We start from the raw sequence: 22,149 nt of genomic DNA, 5'->3' as shown, positions 1-22,149 counted from the left end.
TGTGTAAAAATGGTTTAATGTAAAAGAATTACAAATGGCAAATGATACAAAGTACTCTTATCTCAAATTTTGGGTACATTTTTCAAACTTTAACCAATCAAAATTGTTGACATCCACAATTTTTGGTGGTTTTCCACATACAGGTATTATTCAAGTATGTAAGAAGTAAGACATGATTTGCTTCACAAATGATGACAAGTTCAGTTTAATTCACATCTGATAAGTTCAGTTTAATTTTAAAAAGTTGTGAACAAGATCAATATAAGAATGTTACTAATAAGTTCAGTTATTTCTTCCTTTTACATGAATCTTTATACTCCAGCTTCGGCGAGTTCTCTTCCAGAGTCTTCTTGGTGGGATCAATTACAACTTCCCACATTGTCTCAAGATCATAAGGACCTTTTGCTTCGTCCTTTTTCCGACTCAGAAATTCAGACGGCAATGTTTCAAATTGAGGATAATAAATCTCCTGGCCAGATGGTTTCTCCTCTGCTTTTTTTAAGCATCATTGGAATAAAGTGGGCTCTTTGGTTACTGATGCAATCCGATACTTTTTCGCTCATGGTTATATGCTAAAGGAATGGAATCGAACTTTCCTGGCTTTGCTTCCAAAGGTTGATCGTCCGGAGTCGGTTTCTCAGTTTCGTCCTATAGGATTGTGTAATGTCCTGTATAAATGCATTACAAAATGCCTCACTGGTCGTCTTCGTCTTGTGTTACCACATCTGGTTTCTCCTTTTCAGAATGCTTTCGTTCCAGGAAGGCTCCTCTCTGATAATGGATTGATTGCTCACGAGGTCCTTTCTTATATGAATCGCTTGAAAGCTCGGAAAAGTTTCTATGCAGCCTTAAAACTGGATATGAATAAGGCCTATGATCGTATACGGTGGGATTTTCTGATCAAGGTTCTACAGGTCTTTCGCTTTCCGCCGTATTGGATTCACTTGATTCATCAGTGTGTCTCAACTGTTTCATATCAGGTGTTGATCAATGGAGATCCTTCACCCTCTTTTCGACCCCAGTGCGGTCTTCGCCAGGGGGATCCTCTTTCTTCATATTTATTCGTTTTATGTATGGAGATATTGTCTGCAATGCTTCGCCGAGCAGAGGATCTATCTCTTATTCAGGGTATTAGGATATCCACGGGTGCTCCTCTGATCTCTCATCTATTCTTTGCAGATGACTCCCTCCTGTTCTTCCATGTTTCTCCAGCTTCCTGTGATCAGGTTATGTTGTTGTAAAGGATTTCTGTGATATGTCGGGGGAGATGGTGAATCTTCAGAAGTCCTTTGCTAAGTTCAGTCCGAATACTTCTACGGATTATCGTGATTCTTTGGCAAACAACATGTGTCTTCATTGTCAAGATTCTTTGGGTTCCTATTTAGGTCTCCCAGTCGACATGGGACGGAGTAAGGTGGAAGCTTTTGGTCACCTTTTGGATTCTGTTGCTAAAAGGCTAGCAGATTTCTCCTCACTGCGATTATCAGCAGCTTCTAAGCTAGTAATTATCAACTCGAATCTGGTAGCCTCCTTCAACCATGTTCTGTCGGTTTTCAAGGTGCCAGTTTCTATTTGTGACAAAATTGATAGTATGCTGGCTCGTTTCTGGTGGCAGTCTTCGTCTACGTCTCGAGGTTTAGCTTTCCGTTCAGCTGCTCTCTTGCATCTTCCCAAGGGTATGGGCGGGTTAGGCCTTCGAAGGGTTTCGTGATTAAACTCCGCTTTGTTAGCGAAACAATGTTGGCGTATTCAGCAGCACCCCCAGCTTTTAATTTCAAGAGTTCTATTTTCCAAGTATCCTTCCCTTACTTCCTTTCGGGCAGGAGGCTCCCCCAGATCATCTTGGGGATGTCGTGGTCTTATGCAAGGAATGTCTGCCTTGTCTCCGGGTCTTTCTTGGAAAGTAGGTTATGGGTCTAAGGTTCGGATTTTGGAGGATGATTGGGTGCCGGGTGGCCCTGTCACCTTCAAGGCTTCGATGTGTGAGTCGTCTCTGCCGACTCATGTTTCTTCTATTATAGATCCGCGTACAAACGCGTGGGATACTTCCATAATACATCGCCTGTTTGATCCCGTGTCGGCGCAAAGGATTCTTTCATTGGAAAGACCTTCTGGTATTATGGATGATTTTGTCTACTAGAAATTTACAAGAGATGGGAAATTTTCCACTAAGACTGCTTATGCCTTGCTGGTTCGTCAATCCATTGTTTCGGTGGCTAGCGTTCCAGTTCTTGATTCATGGTGGAAGCAATTTTGGGGGCTTTCTATGCTCCCAAAGCTAAAGAAGTTCATCTGGAAGCTGCTACATGATGCGTTACCTCTCACTACAATTCTCCATCAACGAGGGATGCCAGTTTCTCCGGTTTGTGTCTTTTGTCATCAGAATTGCGAATCTGTCTCCCACTTGTTCAGGGATTGTGAGCTTGTTTCTGATCTACTGGTTCATGGACCCCTGGGCTTCTCTCGTAATTCGTTGCTTGATAAATCTTTTGGACCTTGGTTTATAGACACAATTACGAATTTCAGAGTAGTCAAGAATTGGCATGGTCTTGCTTTTTTTGTTTCTTTTATGTGGGCAGTGTGGATCTCTCGCAATCACAAGGTGTTTCGTCATGCAGTGGTTTCCCCCACTCTGATCCTACACGTGGCGGCAGAGTGGGTTTCTCGAGGGGAGGAGGCTCTAGCCGTTTCTGAAATCCGACATTCGGCTCATACCCCGTCCTTCCCATTGGGGATATGTTGGCTTCAAGGTTCGGAATCTGATGCTCTCGACTGTTGTCTCTTATTCGATGGCGCTTGGAACGCTTCTGATAATACAGCTGGTATTGGTTGGATCTTCCGGGATATTCGTTCAGATTTGGTTTTGGGTGGTGGTTTGAGGGCTACTAGAGCTGCTTCAGCCTTACAGGCTTGCTTGTGCGCTTTAAAGATGGCTAAACGTAGGGGATTTGATCGTTTGCAAGTCTATACGGATTGCGCTCAGCTTGTCTCTATTCTCACAAGGGCAGGTGGGAAGGATATCTCCTATGTCTGGCTCCTGGATGCTATTCACGACATAGTCAAGAGCCTTAATGCATGTAATATTCGAAAGGTTCCAAGGTCTTGGGTTTCACCGGCTCATTGGCTTGTAGGACAAGCTCGTCACCGTAACTCTATTTCGTGGTCTTTTTTATTTTTGTTTTTTTGTTTGTTAGGTCTCCTTGTCAAAAAAAATAAAAATAAAAAAATAAATCTTAACTTATGAAGAAAAGAAGCAACAACAAATTCAATAACAAGAGATGAACCGCTTATTGTGAAACGGTGCGGTACTCGTTCGTACGGTGGACAAGGAAATAGATATTAGATAGGGAGCACTCAACATTTTCCAACAGCAAACGATGTCGATAAACAAGTTTGCTTTGTTTTTGTTTTTGTTTTATGGCTGTTCATGCTTGCTCTTTTTGGTTTGTCAAACGATGATGTAAGCAACATAGTTAAATGTAGACAGATAATACTTGTATGATCATCTTTTGCTTATATTCCTTTGCAACTCAAATTTAACAAATAGATACGTAGTGTAAGTATAAAGCACAAATTCATAGTTAAACAAATTCACCCAATACTATTGATTTTTATTTTTATTTACTCGTATAATTTACTACCTCCGTTACATATTATTTGCAACAATTAGACATTTTTGCTCTCTACATCATGTCAAATCGTTACAAATAATATGTAACGGAAGTAGTAGTTGGGATTTATTTTAGAATTTCTTTTCAAATGTATTACTGTTTTACTTGTATCACCACCTCATACGCTGCCATATTAATATATTATTAGTACTCCCTAGTAGTTTTTTTTTTGGACAAGATGTTATTGGTAGTTTTTATAAACTTCGTAGTTCAAATACTCGCATTTAGAGCATTATTCCTCTAACATCTAAATGTTTAATCGGAGGTCATTAATATTGAAAAACACTTTCAAGCATATATGATCATTTTGGAAAATAGCTTCAAGATTGATTACATTCACCGAGTGTCATAAAATTAAAGCTATGATTAATTGATTATAAAAAAGAAAAACAGAGAGAAATCTATCAGTACAAACTTTCGGCATTTCATTTTTGTTCCCTCCCTCCTTTTATCGTTAGTTTTTAGTAATGTGAAAAAAACTCTGAATGAGCTAGCAGCCTAACAGGATTCGCTGATTGGTCGTTTAGTACCATGAATATGAGATGACAATGCACTATACACCCCCTGATACAGTGATACCTCCTTATCCCAGCAAAGTTTTGGTCATCTGATATAACGACAAATACTCCGTAACCACCTACTGCTATGCTACCCTTGATACATAAACATAACTGTGCAAGGTAAAATAATAATTGATTCTCATCCAAGATAGCTACAAAGAAGGATTTGCATTACACTACTCCATACAAAGGAGGATTTGCATTACACTACTCCTCGCTGTCAGACTCATTCCCTGAGTCTGCATTTGCAGGTTGTGGATTCTTATAGTCACCAATTTCATCACTGTACCGTTTCTTGTCAGCACGAGCTTTTGCTTCATAAGGTTCTTTTTCCTCAGCTGCATAACAAAACAAACCAATTTAGGGTTGTTTGAGATACTCTACAGGCAGATAGTAATGTCTTTATTTATATCATAATACCTGACATCTTCCTCCATTTCTCCCCAAGAACCTTCCCAATGTCTAAGAATGCAATCCCTGGGTTTTCTTTCTTTGTGTTCTGCATAAAATACACCCAAAATTACATTAAAAGATACTTCTCAGGTACTGCAATGGATATATAAATACGAAACGACTGTATCTGCTTCCATCTTTACCTCCCGCTCAGCTTGAGAGAAGAAAATGAAACCAGTTTTTGCCTTTTTGGGGGCATTTGGATCTTTCTTCCTTTTCGTTTTCTTCTTCTTTGATCCGTCTTCATCTCTATCTCTAGATTTCTTCTTGCTTGAAGAAGCTTTAACTGATGCCAAGTCTTTCTTTTCTTTCTTAGCAGGTTTCTGTATCAAATACTTCATATTACTTTGAGAATTTAATTAGCAAAAATAAAGTTAATATATATCTCGCACAGACACAATGTCTTGGTCAGCTACTTACCTCTTTCTCATCACCGCTAATACTAGCATCCGATTGATCTTCCCCAGAGTCATCAGTTGGAGATCCTCCATCATCCTTGTCTAAAACAAAATCTTCATCCTGTAAAGAGGTCAAAACTATATGTTCAAACCTTTTCCAGCAAACATTGATAGCTGTCTCCTCACAGGAAAGCAAGAAATAAAAGATAAAAGAGAAGACATCAACTAGTCCAATACACAACGCGCAGGGAACAGGAACGGTCTAATACCTCTTCATCACTCTCATCTTGTGCATCCCTGATTCTCTTCATATGAGGATCTTCATCATCACTGCTAAGAGGTGCAATGGAGAGTGAAGGTGCATTAGGACCGTCTCCCACGTTCATGATTTTCAAGCCCTTGTTGCTGCAAGTAACCATATAAACGTGTCAAATTAAAACCAGGTGTTACTAAAGTTTCAAATCAAATGTTGGAATTTGGAAGCTTGTTAAAACCTGATGAAATCAAACAAGTTTTGGTATTCACTCCTCTGGATATTCCGAAAGAGATGCTCCTGATCTGTCTTCAGTTTTACAAGGAGATCAAAATAATGCATGTTGGATCCGGCAACAACATGCCTTTGGAACTCCATATAATCGATCTGGTATATAAGGAATCAATGTTTGTTAGAAAACAGATAGCCAGTAAATTATACACATGATGCTACATAAAATGTTATACACATATACAGAAATCACCTCCTCATGAAGAATAAGGGTTGGAGGCTTGGGTAAGAAGAAGAAGCTCTTTTCAAGTGGGTATAGAATTCCGTCTTCAGCTTTAAGTGATGATTTGACAGCATAGCCATCTTGGCAGCTGCGGAATTTTCCAGGCCTAGTGACTTTGGCGCTAGATAAGGCACGCAATATGTTTGTAAACACATCATGAATGAGACCCTGAGTTATGGGAAACCAACAACAAATTCTACTTCACTGAATGAAAATCAAAAGGAATGCACAAATGGGAGTGACAAATATAATTCAAAATTTATATTCATTAAGTAAATCTCTAAGCATTACCTTGTATGAAGGTTCCAACTTATCCTTGTATTTGGTATTCAAGAGATCTTCATTTATGGAAAGAGTACTTTCAACAACATAGTCGGTTTCAAACTGAAAAAAGGTAGAAGCAAATAGAGCATATATCAATTAAAGAAAGACCTGAAATTGTCCAGAAAATAGAACCTCAAATACCTGCATCACAATATGAGGGTACAACGTTTGCCCTTTACGAATTGGAGGATCAAGAGTGATAACAACAAACGTATGCGGTTGGTTTGACTGCAACAACATAACAGAAGATGAATGAATAATACAATAGAAAAAAATGCATATAATTTCCAATCAGAAAAGATAACAGAAGTTTTAAAAGTAATGAACCTTAGGAAGACAGAAAAGTCTAACAACACTGCTATACTGGATTTTAAAATCGTTTGCTTGTCCTTGAAGACGTAAGAATGTAAGATGCAGTTCAACGCTATACCGACCCCTAGATTAATAGAGAGTAAAACAGTCAGTAGCAATTCATGTTCATCTTAAAGGATAATAAAAAGACAAACAATCCAACACTTGGCATATTCTCTAGAGAGAAAAAGTAGACTGGGTTGCACAAACCTTGGAGTAAGAATAGCAATACCATCGAATGTGACAACAGCCTCTTCTGCATCAACATCAGCCATAGACATGATCTTATCATGAAACACCTAAGGGGAAAATCAGCCAAACAATAAGATATAAATCTTCAGATAACAAATTGTTGGTCAGCAAGATTCTGAGAGTCAGAAAGAAGCTCACTTGGGCTGAAGGACGATTTTCATCACCAACAAACTGGGTGTTCGAATTTGGTATGTGGAAACTTATCTCCATCAGAGAATCTTTCTGTAAGATACAGGAAAAGGAAGCTAAATAATGTTGACTCAACCAAGCCACCAACATTACCAAATGCACGGATCTACAAATTAATACATTGAGGAATTTCTAAACCATGATAAAAGAACAACCTCATTGGCACCAGATGTATCATCAAGATGGAACTCCAATAGAACATCAGTTTTCCCTTGCATCTGAGTTTGAGATATATCAGCTAAAGATAGCTCAAAGGCTTGTTTTGAGCCATCGAGAAAAGTCAGCATATTCCCTGAGAAAAGCATATGAAATTCATAAGTTTACCATCAGATAAATTTCAGTTCAGAGTGTCAGACAGATCAAGAAGAAAAGGAGTAAATAAAGCGGCATGACATATATGATAAGTAAAAACTAAAAAGCACCAATAACAGCAAGGTCAAGATTTGATCAAAATTAATGACAGCCTCTATAAGCTAAAAACTAAAATGAGCTTTTGCTTATAAGCAGGCAGGCAAAATTTTATACAAAAATCCCCATAAATTAACTTGGGAATATGTTGCTTTAAGTATAGAGTGATGAAGCAAATGGCTGCTTAGAATGCTATAGCCAATTAAGCTACCTGTAAATGGCTACTTCCCTTCATCCCATATTAGATTTCCTATTTTCTTATGGTGACCTAAGAAACTCTTGTTTTCTTTCTTTCTTTTTTTTTTTTTCCTTTTCAAAAGCATCACTTCTTCCTAAATGACCTCAAATTTATTTATTGAGACATTTGTCCACATTTATAAAAAAAAAAAAAAAAAAATTGTGCCCAAATTGAATTAAATTTGCAAGAGAATTTTTTTTTATTTTTTATATTTTTTTTATTATTTATAAAATCAAGGATGAGGTGACTACAACAAAATTATTTTTAGTTTTATCTCTCCTCAACATTGAATTGTGTACTTTGATACTTTCCAATAAATGTACAAATACAAATGTAAAATAATATTTGCAAATGAAATGTTCCAAATTTCATAATTTTGTACTCACAATTGGAAAAACCGAAAAACAATATAGGGCAGAGAGCACATTAAATAAAACACGACTTTAATAGGTCATCTCTATAGGATAAGTGATCTATTCATGAACTTGCAGTTCTCATGAAGTAAAATCTGTTGACGGTAAGGGATTTCCTCTGTTTTGAAGGGAGTAATTCCAAGTAAGTAATTCCCTAGATTTTGTCAGCTATTTAATCACTAATTAGTCGCCTCAAATATTCAATCTCATGCCTTTTGTTGTTTGTCCCCTTTGATTCCATTAGATTTTAACCCAGTCAACCCAAAGCCCGACCTTAAATAACCAGTCATAAGTCATGCGGCACTTAACAATATCAAATATCACCAATATATGCAATTATGCATCCACCCAATATTTATCATATAAATTCCAAACTATAAAAACACTATATAAAAAACAATTGTGACTCGGTGTTTTAGTAACTTCAATGCAACTGTAAATCTGGATCTATTCAAGCTGGGACCCCTTGAGGACATATGAAAGGCTATACAGCTTAAGATAATAAATACAGAACCAGGAAAGGGATAATAAGTAAAAGGATAAAGAAAATCATGTTACCATTCAAGTCAACTTCTCCCCAGTTATGCCCACTGACAGATACTTGCTTCTCTTCAGGGGTAATTCCACAGCTGTTTCGGAAGAAAGTAGTCAGAGTGGCAACATCCTAAACAAAAAAATTCATCAGCTGTCATGAAGTATTCTCCTTGATGATTAAACATGCATCAGGCTTTTAAATTTTTGCAAAAACATCAAACAGCAGACTGAGCAACATCCAGAAATGAGGCCAATATTACCAAGTGCAACAAAGGAGCCACAGGCAAGGTAATAAACTCTAACACCAAATTTTCATGCAAAACATAGCATAAACAATTACAGCCAGAGATGTAGATGCACTTGAAACACATTAAATAATTACATCCACAAGATTGCTGGAAGAGATTAAAGGTCTAACAAACTCTGCACTGGATTAATGTTTGGATTATAAAATCAGATAGGTCTAACCATTGTTATATAATAATATCCACAAGGTTTGCCAAGTACATGAATAAAATAATCAGTGACAAATCAACCATTGTTAGAATTGCAAGTTCAACAAGTCCCAACGGCCAACATAGTAACTGGACCACAATCACCGAGCCAAGATTACGGAGTAGAGAACTAGAGAAGGCTTTGCTATAGAGTAGCATATGTGCAGGCTGAAGTCACGTATAATTGGTTTAAGCAGCAACACATCATGAACTTTGTTAGATGTGTTTTTATCTTGATGGACAAATAAAGTTGGGTTAGCATTGCACTTTGGATCTTGTTAGTTTGCTATGTTTCTTCTATTATTAGGATAATAATTAGGAATGTTATCATTGTTGTAAGATATTATTAGGAGTTTGGTAGTATTAAGGAAATCATAGTTCTAGTTGAATTAGGTGATTGTTAGCCTATAATATGGATTATATGTTATAGGTTAGGGTATGCGGGAGATTGAGATTGAGAACTAAAGATACAGCACAGGTGTGCATGAGGACGTCTCTAGTGAAAGACACTAAAGTTTTGGGGAAGCTCAAGGGTGGGAGATAATCGTGGGACACCAAAAGTTAAGTAGCTCAAAGGTATGACACCAAATACACGTTAGTTTATATGATTGACATTGGTATATTCAATACAAATTTGGGTGGAAGAGTCCTTCAACATGATTGTGTCACCATTGATATATTTATTCATCTCAAACTTGATTAAATAACAGTGGTTGCTTGATGGATATCGATATCCACATAAGGACGGTAGGCTAACAACCATAAGCAGCCTTCTCAGGCTCATAAGACCATGTATCCAAATATGTTCAGCTGACAATTTTATGTGAGGCGATGACAAAAAAAACAATATATTAACAAAATCTATATTTACAAATAAACCAAACTTTCAACTCGCATTTTTATCTCAGATAATATAATCTAAAAAGTAACTACTAATTTAGAATTTTAGATGATATAATAATAAATTTATATTAAAATGGATCAACCAACTGTTGGCTTACTTATTTGACATAATTTGGCAAGCAGTTGGATCTATTATGGAGGATGAATCAAAAAAGCCTCTCACTTAAGGATAAGACTAAACACCGCTAACCCCTATGTCAAAAGAAAGACAAAAGCAAAGGGACGCAAAAAGCATATGTTCCACTTACGGGCCCTTCCTTCTGATCCGAAAATGAATGCCATGGACTATGCTGCCCATGGCAAAAACTTCAACAGAGGCATCAGAAGTTGATGCTAAGATTGTCATTGTATACTACCTTATATAAGTACACAAAAGGACATCCAATATAGATATTACAAGCACAAGTCTGTTCTATATAATATCTTTATTTCTTAATACATGCGACACATTCCATACTGGGATATTTCATAATACATGCATCATTTCCCTCAATGGGAAGGGGTTTTTTTTTTCTCCGGTGAAATTACTTCATTATTTGCTATTTAAGGAGGAGACAAATCTATATAGTAAATTTGTTGAGCACACTCCCTTTTCTAATCGCATAGGCAGTATTGTCAAATTTCACCTCTTTCCCCAAACCCACTAAACTGGTTTTAAGTGCAAATAAATTACGCACACATTGTAGGTAGTACAAATTACATAGCACATAACTTTAAAGACATCCAAAATAATTGCAGTAAATGGTTGTATATAAGGATGTCAAAAGATCTAAACCAAATTCACAAGAGGGGGGGGGGACCTTCGAATCCAATAAGATTCATTTAGTTGATTCCTTAAAGATATTTCCATACTCTTCGAGTTATTTCATATTAACATATTTAATGGAGGTCAAAACTCAGAAACCCCGTATTTGGTAGGACTTACGTAAGCAAATAAATAAGATAGTATAGTATTAAGACAAATCAAAGTGATATTATCAGAAGTATAAACATTATATAAAAATGTTCGTTGGAAGAGAATAACATACCTGATCCCGGAAACCTATAAACTTATAGTACAACCCATCTTTGCTTCGAACTCCAAGTTGATTTGACCTTGGCACCTTCATCCAGAATAGCCCAGAGATATTACTCTTATCAACTTCTACAGCTTTACCACCTCCCTGCTTTTTCCACAGGATCCCACCTGAATGAACTCTTATCTGCCCTGGCTTCTGCAAGCCCACACAGGAGACAGAAAAAAGATAAACATTAACTGATTACAAATGAAAGACTTCATACAGACATATTTATCAATAATTACCTAAAAATATCCTACATTATGTGAGCACAAACAAAGCGATAGGAGATAGAAATAGTGCCCGGGGTTGGGGGGGGGGAGGCGGGGAATAGCCACTAGTGTTGAACATTTGGACTAGGTAAATACTAAAACATCTAACCAAAGTATTAGAGACATTTGTAATAAATACCAGATGATACTGAACCATCTTCGTGGATCCCATGTTGCTTTCCAACAAACTGTAATAACAAACGCGCTCGTGCACACACACACATATGCACATTCCATATCAGTAATTTACTCAACTAAACTCACGTATTCATGATTTATCATAAAGTGTCAATTTATTATAAAGCTAATACAAATTTACTTGTCCATCCCGAATACCAATATGATAATAACAGCTTCTCAATCTAAGTAATAAAGCACAAAATATAGCACAATTAAATGCTTGAACACAGTTCATTTGAAATGAAGAAAGAATTTTAATTCCCATGTTCTCCTTTTCTTCTCTATCTAACAAGTCCTCTATTATTCAATATCTTTTATAGCATTCAATCGCTGCGTCAACATATTCTGGTCTTATCCATCTTCTCCATCCCCTCGACACAACCTTCTTCAACATTCAAGTAAGTTCTACTGAATAAGATTAGAAGTACCAAAGGCAATCAAAATTTTCAATCGAACAGCAAATCAAAATTCAATCAAGCTAGGTAGCGTGAAATTAGGGTTCAATAACTAGGGTTTAAAATTAAAAGGCAAAAACATCCAACGCCGAAATTTGTACAATTCATCGCAATATTTAAAAATTCAATCATCAAACCCTAATTTCATGCAAACAAAACCTGTAAAACCTAGAAAAACATTAATTAATCAATAAGCTATAAAAATCTCTCCACGCACTCAAAACTAATTTCATGTAAATAAACAAAGATCAATACACAGTACAACCAAACCCTAAGAAAGATACCGTAGAATTATCGAGCGTTTAGCATGAAAAATTAGGGTTAGGCGGAAAAATGAAAGAAACACATGAACAAAGAAAAATGAGAAAAGATGCAGAAAATGAGGAGAGAGAAAGAGAGACTAACGGTGCCGCCACGACCACCGAGAGAGATGTTGTTGAAGAGATGGCCGTCCGCCATTGTTGCGCTCTTACGAAGAACCAGAGAGAAAGAGAGAGTGTCAAAACACTCGAGTTTAAGAGAGAGAAAATGGACTGAAGAGAAAAAGGGGATGGGGAAAGTGGTTATAAATGTCGAAGAATGGCGCGAACTAATTGGTCTTCATTGTTTATCGTTTTATGGGCTTGGGCTTCTGCGTTCTAAAGCCCACATACAGCCTGACAATCTTGACTCCTTTCATTACGCTTTGTATACATTTTATAATCATCATCCGCTAAGCATTTGATCCACCTGTTTCACCCGTAGATGATGAATGGTTCGGATGCGGGAGATGGGTGGATTGGGAGGGTCGGGAGGAGCAAGTGGGTGGATGTGGTGAAGCTCCCAACCCGAATATGATCTGTTGCCATTCCTACGTATATGGGAGATGGGTGGATTGGGAGGAGCGAGTGGGTGGATGTGGTGAAGCTCCCAACCCGAATATGATCCGTTGTCATTCCTATGTATATGACTTACCTTTATGATAGATGCTCTAAAGACTATTGATATTGAGTTCTTTCATTACGCTTTGTATACGTTTTCATCAATTGACTTTGGTTTTACAATCATACGGAGTACCAAGAAAGTAGTTTTTAGCTTATTTAGACCTTTATTACTTGTATTTACTTGCAAACTTCAAATGATTCTTTATACTAGTTTGGAAAATAAAAAATTCCATGTATCATTTTAGTTTCCAAGATTTGCAAGATGTTAGACGTATAGTACATCCTCTTCCTTTTTGTTATTGCTATATGCTCACCGTTGGAAGATCTGTAAGTAAATGGAAATTCATTGCAAACTTCAGAAGGAATTGCTGCCTGAGCGTCCAAGATCAGGCAAATAGATGTAATGTACAAGTAGGAATTTCCGGTTTATTTGTGTAGTCTGTACAGCACTGCAGCCTAATTTTGTTACATCGTGAAGAAGACTAGCTAGGTTTCTGCCTTTGTGGTATTCTTTTAACAGAGCTTACATATGAATAAGAGATCATTTACATATTAGATCTACACTGTTCCCTGGCGAAAGAATTGCGCTGCTCAAAACCTTCTTATTTTTCCTCTTATTTTTCCTGTACATGTGAAGGAAGTTCTAATCAGTATCTAATACATAGATATTCAAAATCCATGTCTCAACAGCGTAATAACAATTACTTTATGCAATCATATCTGTAAATCGTTTAACTTTTATATACGAAAGCATGATCAGCAGGAAGATGACACACACCTTCACAATGAAGAGAATGCTACCATCTGAAACTTGCTGCCCAGGAGCTACTTGAAGCCCGTGAATAAAACCAGAGGAAGGAGCCTTTACAACATGCTGGAACAGGAAGTACAGCATTTTAAGACTAGAATCTAAGACTTGGAACAGATCAAAGTTATACAAAAAATTGTATGTGGCACAAACCTCCATTTTCATAGCTTCCATAACTAATACTGGTTGCCCTGCCTCTACTTTCTCTTCATTCTTTGCGAGAACCTTGACCACCAAACCAGCCATTGGCGCGGATACAGAACCTGGGGAATGAGATGCCATCTCGGCTCCTCTTGCAGGCCTTTGTTCAGTTTCATCCTCTCCAGACAATTCCAGACCAATTTTTTGCTGAAAGTGGTGATATTGTAGGCCATTCCAAATGTATATGTGCTTGATATTATCCTGCCAAATACACCATAAATATTGATAAAGACTACAGTACCTAGTCGAAAACAATAATTTGGACAATTAAGGACTCAACAAAAATGAAAGGCATGCATTACATATACAGGCTATATAGTGATCATGACAAAATTTGGAGTGGAAATCACTATCCAAGGGTGTTAGGTTGCATGGGGTAATTTCTGTTTGCTAAGATATACGGTTCCACTTTCACATTCAGTATCTCTTAATTATCACACAAGTATTGAAGTATATGGGAGAATTTAGCCAAAAAAAAAATAATATATGCTCTAAATGTTTAAAGGAGCATTGAAAGTTCTTGCAAGTCAAGCAGACCAAGCAGGAACAACATTTTAAAACAATCCCAGAATTACAGCATGCCTTATATCTAACATAAAGTTTGTTAACATCCAAGATGGTAAGAAGTATAACTGGTAAGCTATTTATTTCACAACCTTCTCAATCTCAGGGTAACTCAAGCATGTATCACAGGTTTCATAAATCACATGTCAGTAAAGAGTAAGCAGGTGGGAAAGTCAATGCTTTCAGAAAGACTTGAATGCAGCAGCGGAAAATTCGGTTCCCTATTTTTGTAGTGACATATATCTCAGGAAGTACATCGCATTATGCAAAGATACACACCTTTGTATAGACAGCTAAAGTTAAGAGCACACTTAATCCTTGTGCTTCAACCCTAAAATCTTGATCACCTAGCTGCACAACCTTAACTTCGATACCAGGGGAACCACAATCTCCAGCCTGTGAAATTAAACTTACTTTGAGTTACGGCAAACAAAGAAATAACAGACTAAGCTTAGCAAAAAACTAAGAAAATTACACGGAATGCTTGAAAAGATGAGCCTTAGTTATAAGGATAGGTACCTCAACAAGATAGCTCCCATCTTGCTGATATGTAAGAGCCAATTTCAAGGGCACTGAACCAATAGTACCATAGTCATTTTCCCATTCAAATTCTATATCACGCCTGGCACAATAGTTGACCCTAAATGGAGGGTCAGAATACCAGATTGAAAGAGGGCTTCTTTCCCCTGCAAAATTGTCAGTATTATTCAGTGCTTCAATGGCCTTGCTAGGACAATTATAAAATAGATCAGCTATTTGTTTACCCAGACAATTTCCCTTTCCCGTGTTAATTTCCGTTTTACAAAGACATGCAGCAGCAAGCATTGCACTATGTGTAGCAGATTTGCATGCTTCCTCTGCCAGCTCCATATTACTTGAATCAGCAAATAGTTCATCACTGTGGTGCTCGATAAAATGAGTTTCAACTTGCCCATCCTCAAAAGCCCGGTGGTTGGCCAATTTAAGAAGAAAATTTATGTTAGTTGGCAAACCAGCAACCTGTATCAACAATAACTGGATGTTAAATTATTAACCAAGCACAGAATGCAAAAACAGATGCAACAAGGCTACAAGATAACATTAAATAGTAAAAATTCATAATTCTAATTTAATTACAGTTTAAGAGGATAAACTACTGAGATTAGCATTATTGATCCTCACTGAGAGAGGTATAAAGGCAAGACTGCATGTTAATTTGAAGCTTGAAAGGAACCGAAATGAGTTCCAACATACATTGACAGTCAAATTCAGGCAAAAAGTACACCAACTTTACTGTTAACTTGTTAAGCACACCTCCAAAGTGAGAACTTCACAGCAAAAAGCCAAAACTACGAGAACCCAATAGGCCACCCAAGGTTGCAACATATAGGAAAGTGAGATCTCTCCTATTTAAAATAAAATAAAATACTATTAAAAAAGAGACGACATCTGACTTAGTGACTAAATGACTTTGATCATTCGGGTAAACCTTTCATGGAAAATTCAGCGAGTCAGTCCTTATAACAAGCGTCCCCCCCCCCGCCCCCCTTATGGTCCCTAACAAACCTTCCTTGCTTTCAAATGAAGAAGGGAAAAGGTTGGATTAAAAATATGTGCACCAGTAATGCTAATTCTACTATCATTTTTAATTCATTGCAGACATCCTCAAAAGAAATTACCTCCCTGGGAGATACTACAATTTAAAGCATGTGAAAAGGAAGTTCTAGATCCATGCCTGAAATTTTGATAGGCAATCCTTCAGCTTAACTAATGCATTAGCACGGTTTTCTCCCCAAACAACAAGCTTTGCAATCATGGGATCGTAATGCACACTAACAGCGTCTCCTTGTTCAACTCCTGTCTCAACACGAACTGTTCAAAGAAAATAACTTGATTATTTGACAAGGAAGTATGTTATAGAGCACCAAAAATGGAAGGTGGAGTAACAAATGTGATATGTGAAGGAGAAACACTCTAACAAATCATAAAAACATGCAAAATTAGACACATCACATCTACATCATTAATACGAAATATAAAAACCACAGCATTCCTCCAATATTGAAATTGATCATTCCAATAGAAGGGGAAACTGAATGAGCTTGGTGGGACAATTAACAAGAGATGAGGATACAACCAAATAAACTCATCTAACAAAGCCATCTGTAAACAACTAAATTGTGGGGCAGTGGAGGTAAAGATTATTAAAAGTGCACGGTTATAATTGTACTTATAAAAACTAATAAAAGGTGCCAAGACCTGTTTCTGATTCTGGAACAGGTCGATAGTATTGAAGAACCCCAGTAGCAGGGAGGAACCCTTTTGGAACATTTTCGGCATATATACGGGCTTCAAATGCATGACCTGCCACCAAATAGAAGTATTTTAATTTCACAAACTACTTAAACTACAAATAAGCAGAAAGATCTACAGAACAAACATCTGGTGTGGGACCATGCTTGAGAAATTACAAATACTTTAATAACCCACACTTATTTTTTTTGTCAAACCCAGATAGCATGACTGTCAATTTGATAGACATTGCCTTGATTTACAATTGTCAACTCATGTTTATTACTGTTATCGATCAAAACCAATAGTGGTAACTAAAAAGGATATTTAGTCATTGTTTTGAAGCAGCAGCCTTATCAACCGCCATTAATTTATACAACTCAAAAATAAAACCTGTAGCAAATAATTAAAGACCAAGCAATTTTTCAAGCCTCAAACACAACCAATGACAAAATCTATAAGGCATCCTACTGGTCAACAGATATTCTTGTATACCATCGATATATATCAACTCAATTTCTACCTATTGTAACACCGGCCATTAAACAACCATAATTGCAATTTAAGTGTACATTTGTTCGGAGCAATTACAAGTGTCTATACCATCAGTATTAGAACATCCTGATTTCACCATTAATATACTTAACTTTTTCCAACAAATTAATAGTTCTAGAAAATGAGCATCAACAGCAGTAAGGCAATCTAAAGGGCACAATAGCAGCATCTACATTTAGCTCAAAAATTCAGCAAGATACTTTTATTCTTCCAATTAAGGGTTTTGTTTAAAGTGAAATTTTCACCTAATAATGGCACCTCTGACTGCGTAACAGGAAGAGACTCGCCATTAGCAACCCGAATCTGCCATTCTACGAGATCTTGGACAACAACCATCTCTGTCACAGGGTGCTCAACCTGCAAAATTATGTGCATGACACCAGTTACAAGTCCCACTTCACAAGAATGTAGAGCTGTAGATATACACCAACAAATATAAGAAATAGTAGCACCTGCAACCGTGTGTTCATCTCCATGAAGTAAAATTGACCTGAGACAGTATCCACAATGAATTCAACAGTTCCAGCATTGTAATAGCCAACTGCCTTTCACCCCAAAACATGCTAATTCAGCAAAGCAATAAGTTGAAAGATTAAGCAAAAGTTGAAGAAATTAGAGAACCTAAATGAAAAATTATGCTTCAGGCTTTAGAGCAATATGCTGAGTGTAAACAGAAAGCTTCTAAAAATCTAGAACTGGCAGTCCAGTCCCAATTAATCAAAACCAAAGAACAGCCGTGTGAGAAACGGTTAAGTTCCAAGCAAAAGGAGAGAAGAAAAAAAAAAGGTTAATGGAAACAATGTTGGGATGTGGATAATGATGCATTGATAAGCGAACACAAGATATACAAACAATACAATCAAGCCAGTGCTCAAGAAAATCCTGCAGCATACCTTGGCTGCAGAAACAGCAGCTTGACCCACTTGAGAGCGAAATTCATTACTAACGTTGGGCTGCATCGATGGAACTTTAGTTAAAACCTCTTCCAATCCACAATCTTAAAGTTGAACAAAATATAGAGAGGCATTACAGCTGGGGCTTCTTCAATTATTTTCTGGTGTCTTCTCTGTACACTACAATCCCTCTCGTATAGAAATATAACATTGCCTTGTTTGTCTCCAAAAATCTACAAAGCAGATAGATGAAATAAAATAAGAGAAACTACTTAACAAGTTTGGCCGAACTAAAAAGGTAAAAACAAAGCCCATCTTTTGCTTCACAGAGTTTGAAGCATGCAAATTTTCTGTCTGATGTCACTACAACAATAACACAGCATAAGAAAAAAGTAATATTTTCGATTTCAACAGAAAGCCACAGTTATTTACAAGAGAGAGAAGAGGAAGACCTGCACTTCTATATGCCTAGGCCTGGTGATGTATTTCTCAAGCAAGATTGTGTCCACTCCAAAAGAAGCAGCTGCCTCCCTTCTTGCACCTAAGAATGCTTCAACAAATTCATTTGGGTTTTGCACAATCCTCATGCCCTAGGGAGAGAAAAGAGCAGAAAAGGCATATAGAAATTTGTAAGGCATCCTTATTCAAGAGAATAAACTAAAAGAGGATTTTTTTTTAGCAGTACGTATTGGAGTGGGTTCATTTTCAAAAACGTCATTGAAGTTATTGCTTCACTGTATTGCTTTTCTTTTCAGAAAAATGATGAAATGTAACCAGTATATCACCAAGAACTCAAGAAGTGCTAAATCAAACTAACAAACTGTCTTTGCCCAAAACTAGGTCTGAACCAATGGAAAAGGAAATCGTTGTCGGTATAAAAAAAAAAAAATTGGAATATGTAGCTGGTTCAATAAGGTAAACATAGATGAACAATATTATAGAAATAGTACAAAATCTTTTTGATTCAAAATGTAGTCTCTAACCACATTTGGTTATGGTACATTAACTAATATGTACTTGTACAGATAATCTTTCCCAAGCCCAGAAATTATCCAGCCATTTGTTTAAGTTTAATGTGGTTAAGTGGTTCCAATTTGGAAAATCTAAGATACAAATTCGTAAAGGTATCTATTATTAATTTCCAAGAGTCAGCCAAATTAGAATACCATTGCAACACTATCAAAACTAGTCAAGCATAATAGAATACCATTGCAACACTATCAAAACTAGTCAAGCATAATAAATGATGACTCGATTAAGAAAATAGTAAACACAAAGAGAAGGCAGGCATGGCACACCTTTCCTCCACCTCCATGTGTTGGCTTAATTAGAATAGGATAGCCAATTTTTTCAGCTTCTGATTTCATTAGGTCAATATCTTGATCATTACCATGATATCCAGGCACCAGAGGAACACCTGCTCCACCCATTATCCTCTTTGAAGCACTATGAATCAAACGAAAGGTTAATATATCAGATACCCTTACATTCTTCAAAGTAGAGCAAGCCACAGAAAAATGGCACACATTGGCAAGTTTGAGAACCTCATCAGGGCCAAACAATTACAAGATATGTGAACCACTTCAAATCCACACATAAAGTCAAATTGAAATAAAAAAAAAAACCATAAGGCATTCCTTGTTTCACCTTTTGTCGCCCATATCTCGTATTGCAGAAGCAGGGGGTCCTATAAATGAAAGGCCCTCGTCTTCGCACTTCTGAGCAAACTCGGCATTTTCAGACAAAAATCCATAACCAGGGTGGATCGCCTGCATGCCACATGTTAAGCAGAGCCAATTATCAGGTAATATATACAAATGTGCTACCAGCAATTGCTATTTTTGCTAATCAGATCTTATATGAGTACGCTGCCTTCAGCACTACATCAGTAATGCCACTTCTCCAATTCAATACACGTTGTACAATACAGATATCTCATCAGAAAAATTACTCATATTAGCCACTGCAGGGTGGACTCTCTTTATTATATTTCAAAAGGCTCATCAAATATAATTTCAACCATAATCATACAAAAATTTCCAGGTATTTCCAAATGCATAACACCCTTAAGAGCTTAACTCAAATATAATTTCAGGTATTTTTTTGGTGTTTAGAGAGCCACAAGGGCGGGGGTGAGAATCGATTCCAGGATCTCCTGAAACCGGGAGGGAAGCTCTAACCACTTGAGCTATCCCTCACTCTCATGTATTATGCATCATAACCTTATACATTTATACTTTTGAGTCATTGTACATAACACCTGTTAATGATAACTTTCTACATTATCACTTGGCGCATCAAATGCAAGCTCTAAAACCCAGTCTCATTCAGTGCTGGGCTTTTGCTCTCTCTTACTGATTGGAGCTGAATTGAGGTGAGTTGAACTTAACAGAGCTGAAATGAATTGTTTATGAAAGAAGGAAATTAGAAACTGAACTGATTAGAGCTGAACTGATTGGACTGAAATGAAATTAAGCTGAACTGACTTAAGATGGTGAAATCAGCAACATAGAAGATCATAATAGTCTACTCCCTCCGTCCCCGAAAAGAATAAGCCATGTTCAACTTTGAACTTCTCCAAGTTGCTCAGCATAATTCCTAAGATAATCTCACATGTTTAACTATATAATCTCACAAGTTCAACTATATAATCTCACAAAAATAATGGAGCTAAGCATAAGCATGAACTCATGAAATACAATTCCTAAGCTAGTACTCTCCCCAGCATTAACTTCCATATAATTTCGGAATTCAAGACAAAATCACGCGACAATTGTTCTTATTAACACATGTTTAATCACATAACAATTCTAAGCATAGTAATTCGTGAATCAATTGGCACACATCATCCAACCATAAACCAAAAAATCAATTAGACAAACAAAATCACACAAAAACCTTCAAAAAAAATCAGCAAAATTAGAAACTAACCTGAGCACCAGTCAACCTAGCAGCATCAATAATCGAATTAAACTGCAAATAACTCAATTTTGCAGGCGGAAGACCAATACGAACAGCTTCATCAGCAAATTTAACATGCCGACTATTTCGATCAGCATCACTATAAACTGCAACTGTCCGAACCCCTAATTTCTTCGCAGTTCGCATTATTCTACAAGCGATTTCTCCCCTATTTGCCACCAAAATCTTCTCGATCATCGGATTCTTCCCGGCGCCGGAGTTTTCCGACGACGAAAACTGCCGGAAGAGAGAGAATGGCGCGAAGATATGGCGGTTTTGGTGGTGGAGTTCACGGCGGAGGATGAAAGTGAGAGCTGCCATTATTGTTTAAGCTTGCGTAAAAATGTTGGAATTGTAATGGAGTTTTGAATTTGATTTGATTTGATTTTTGGAGGGGGTTAAATTAGTTTGAATTTAAAGTGGATAATTACTTACATAATTTTTGTTGGTTTGATTGAAAGTTGGATGATGATGAAGTGTTGGCATTTTCAGATTTTTAACTAAGTGGTGAGTCATCATACTCATCAACGATCAGTTTCATCAACTTCATTTTTATTTTATTTTTTTTTGTTTCTTCTGTCTCTTCTAGTCTTCTACTGCAGTGAGCACTAGACCCTAGTGTAGGGTCTCCTACCTGCACCCCCATGCAAAACAGTACCGTTTTACCCTTCTTCCCACTAACTCCTCACTTCTAATATCCACCTACAAATTGCTACAGTAAACATCTATATTCCACACACTATATTATTAAAAAAAAAAAAATGAACTACCATTCAAATTCTCTCTCTTCATTCTTTTCATTTTATTTATCCATTTTTTCTCTCATCAAAATCTTCAATATTTGCAAATGAATTTCAGTAAAAAGTTATAATTCACTATAATAGTCAAGCACAATGTCTAATATATGAGACAAATTTACACAATCACTGGAAAAAATACCAAAGCAGAATCGAAAATCGAAATTATAAGTGTTTTTGTTGATTTTTGAAATGAAAACACAAGTATAATGTCTTAGTTTTTTTTACTGGTTTTTGTTGCAATTGTGTTGTGGGT

General features: G+C 36.8%; 3 protein-coding genes across 4 annotated transcripts; 1 reads left to right on the top strand and 2 right to left on the bottom strand.

The window, feature by feature from the left end:
* Positions 1-1,255: 1,255 nt before the first annotated feature.
* LOC110729043 lies at positions 1,256-4,282 on the top strand. Its single transcript, XM_021908745.1, has 4 exons — positions 1,256-1,676; positions 1,824-1,921; positions 2,141-3,146; positions 4,245-4,282. Exons 1-4 carry the CDS (start codon positions 1,256-1,258, stop codon positions 4,280-4,282), a joined length of 1,563 nt encoding a protein of 520 aa, XP_021764437.1.
* Positions 4,076-12,477, bottom strand: LOC110728991 (FACT complex subunit SSRP1-like). The gene is made up of 16 exons (XM_021908685.1): positions 12,326-12,477; positions 10,984-11,169; positions 8,583-8,688; positions 7,121-7,257; positions 6,915-6,998; positions 6,735-6,823; positions 6,501-6,609; positions 6,315-6,401; positions 6,141-6,233; positions 5,820-6,017; positions 5,577-5,722; positions 5,352-5,487; positions 5,105-5,203; positions 4,828-5,007; positions 4,652-4,730; positions 4,076-4,569 (listed from the first exon to the last, which is right to left on the bottom strand). Exons 1-16 carry the CDS (start codon positions 12,377-12,379, stop codon positions 4,439-4,441), a joined length of 1,914 nt encoding a protein of 637 aa, XP_021764377.1. The 5' UTR covers positions 12,380-12,477; the 3' UTR covers positions 4,076-4,438.
* Positions 12,478-13,165: 688 nt separating this feature from the next.
* On the bottom strand, positions 13,166-21,852 carry LOC110728990 (methylcrotonoyl-CoA carboxylase subunit alpha, mitochondrial-like). 2 transcript variants are annotated; one of them, XM_021908683.1, is made up of 16 exons: positions 21,067-21,852; positions 19,783-19,904; positions 19,434-19,581; positions 18,588-18,725; positions 18,273-18,368; positions 18,136-18,195; positions 17,695-17,787; positions 17,488-17,599; positions 16,655-16,759; positions 16,131-16,267; positions 15,181-15,415; positions 14,936-15,102; positions 14,696-14,812; positions 13,805-14,053; positions 13,622-13,717; positions 13,166-13,466 (listed from the first exon to the last, which is right to left on the bottom strand). In XM_021908683.1, exons 1-16 carry the CDS (start codon positions 21,415-21,417, stop codon positions 13,458-13,460), a joined length of 2,235 nt encoding a protein of 744 aa, XP_021764375.1. In that variant the 5' UTR covers positions 21,418-21,852; the 3' UTR covers positions 13,166-13,457. The 2 variants fall into 2 exon arrangements, with proteins under 2 accessions (XP_021764375.1, XP_021764376.1); XM_021908684.1 differs by having other exon boundaries at positions 13,441-13,454.
* Positions 21,853-22,149: the final 297 nt, after the last annotated feature.

This window comes from Chenopodium quinoa, unplaced genomic scaffold (assembly GCF_001683475.1).
Source record: "Chenopodium quinoa cultivar QQ74 unplaced genomic scaffold, ASM168347v1, whole genome shotgun sequence".
NCBI lineage: Eukaryota > Viridiplantae > Streptophyta > Magnoliopsida > Caryophyllales > Amaranthaceae > Chenopodium > Chenopodium quinoa.
Note: the sequence above shows the minus strand (reverse complement) of the source record. Positions and strands in the feature narration are given on the sequence as shown.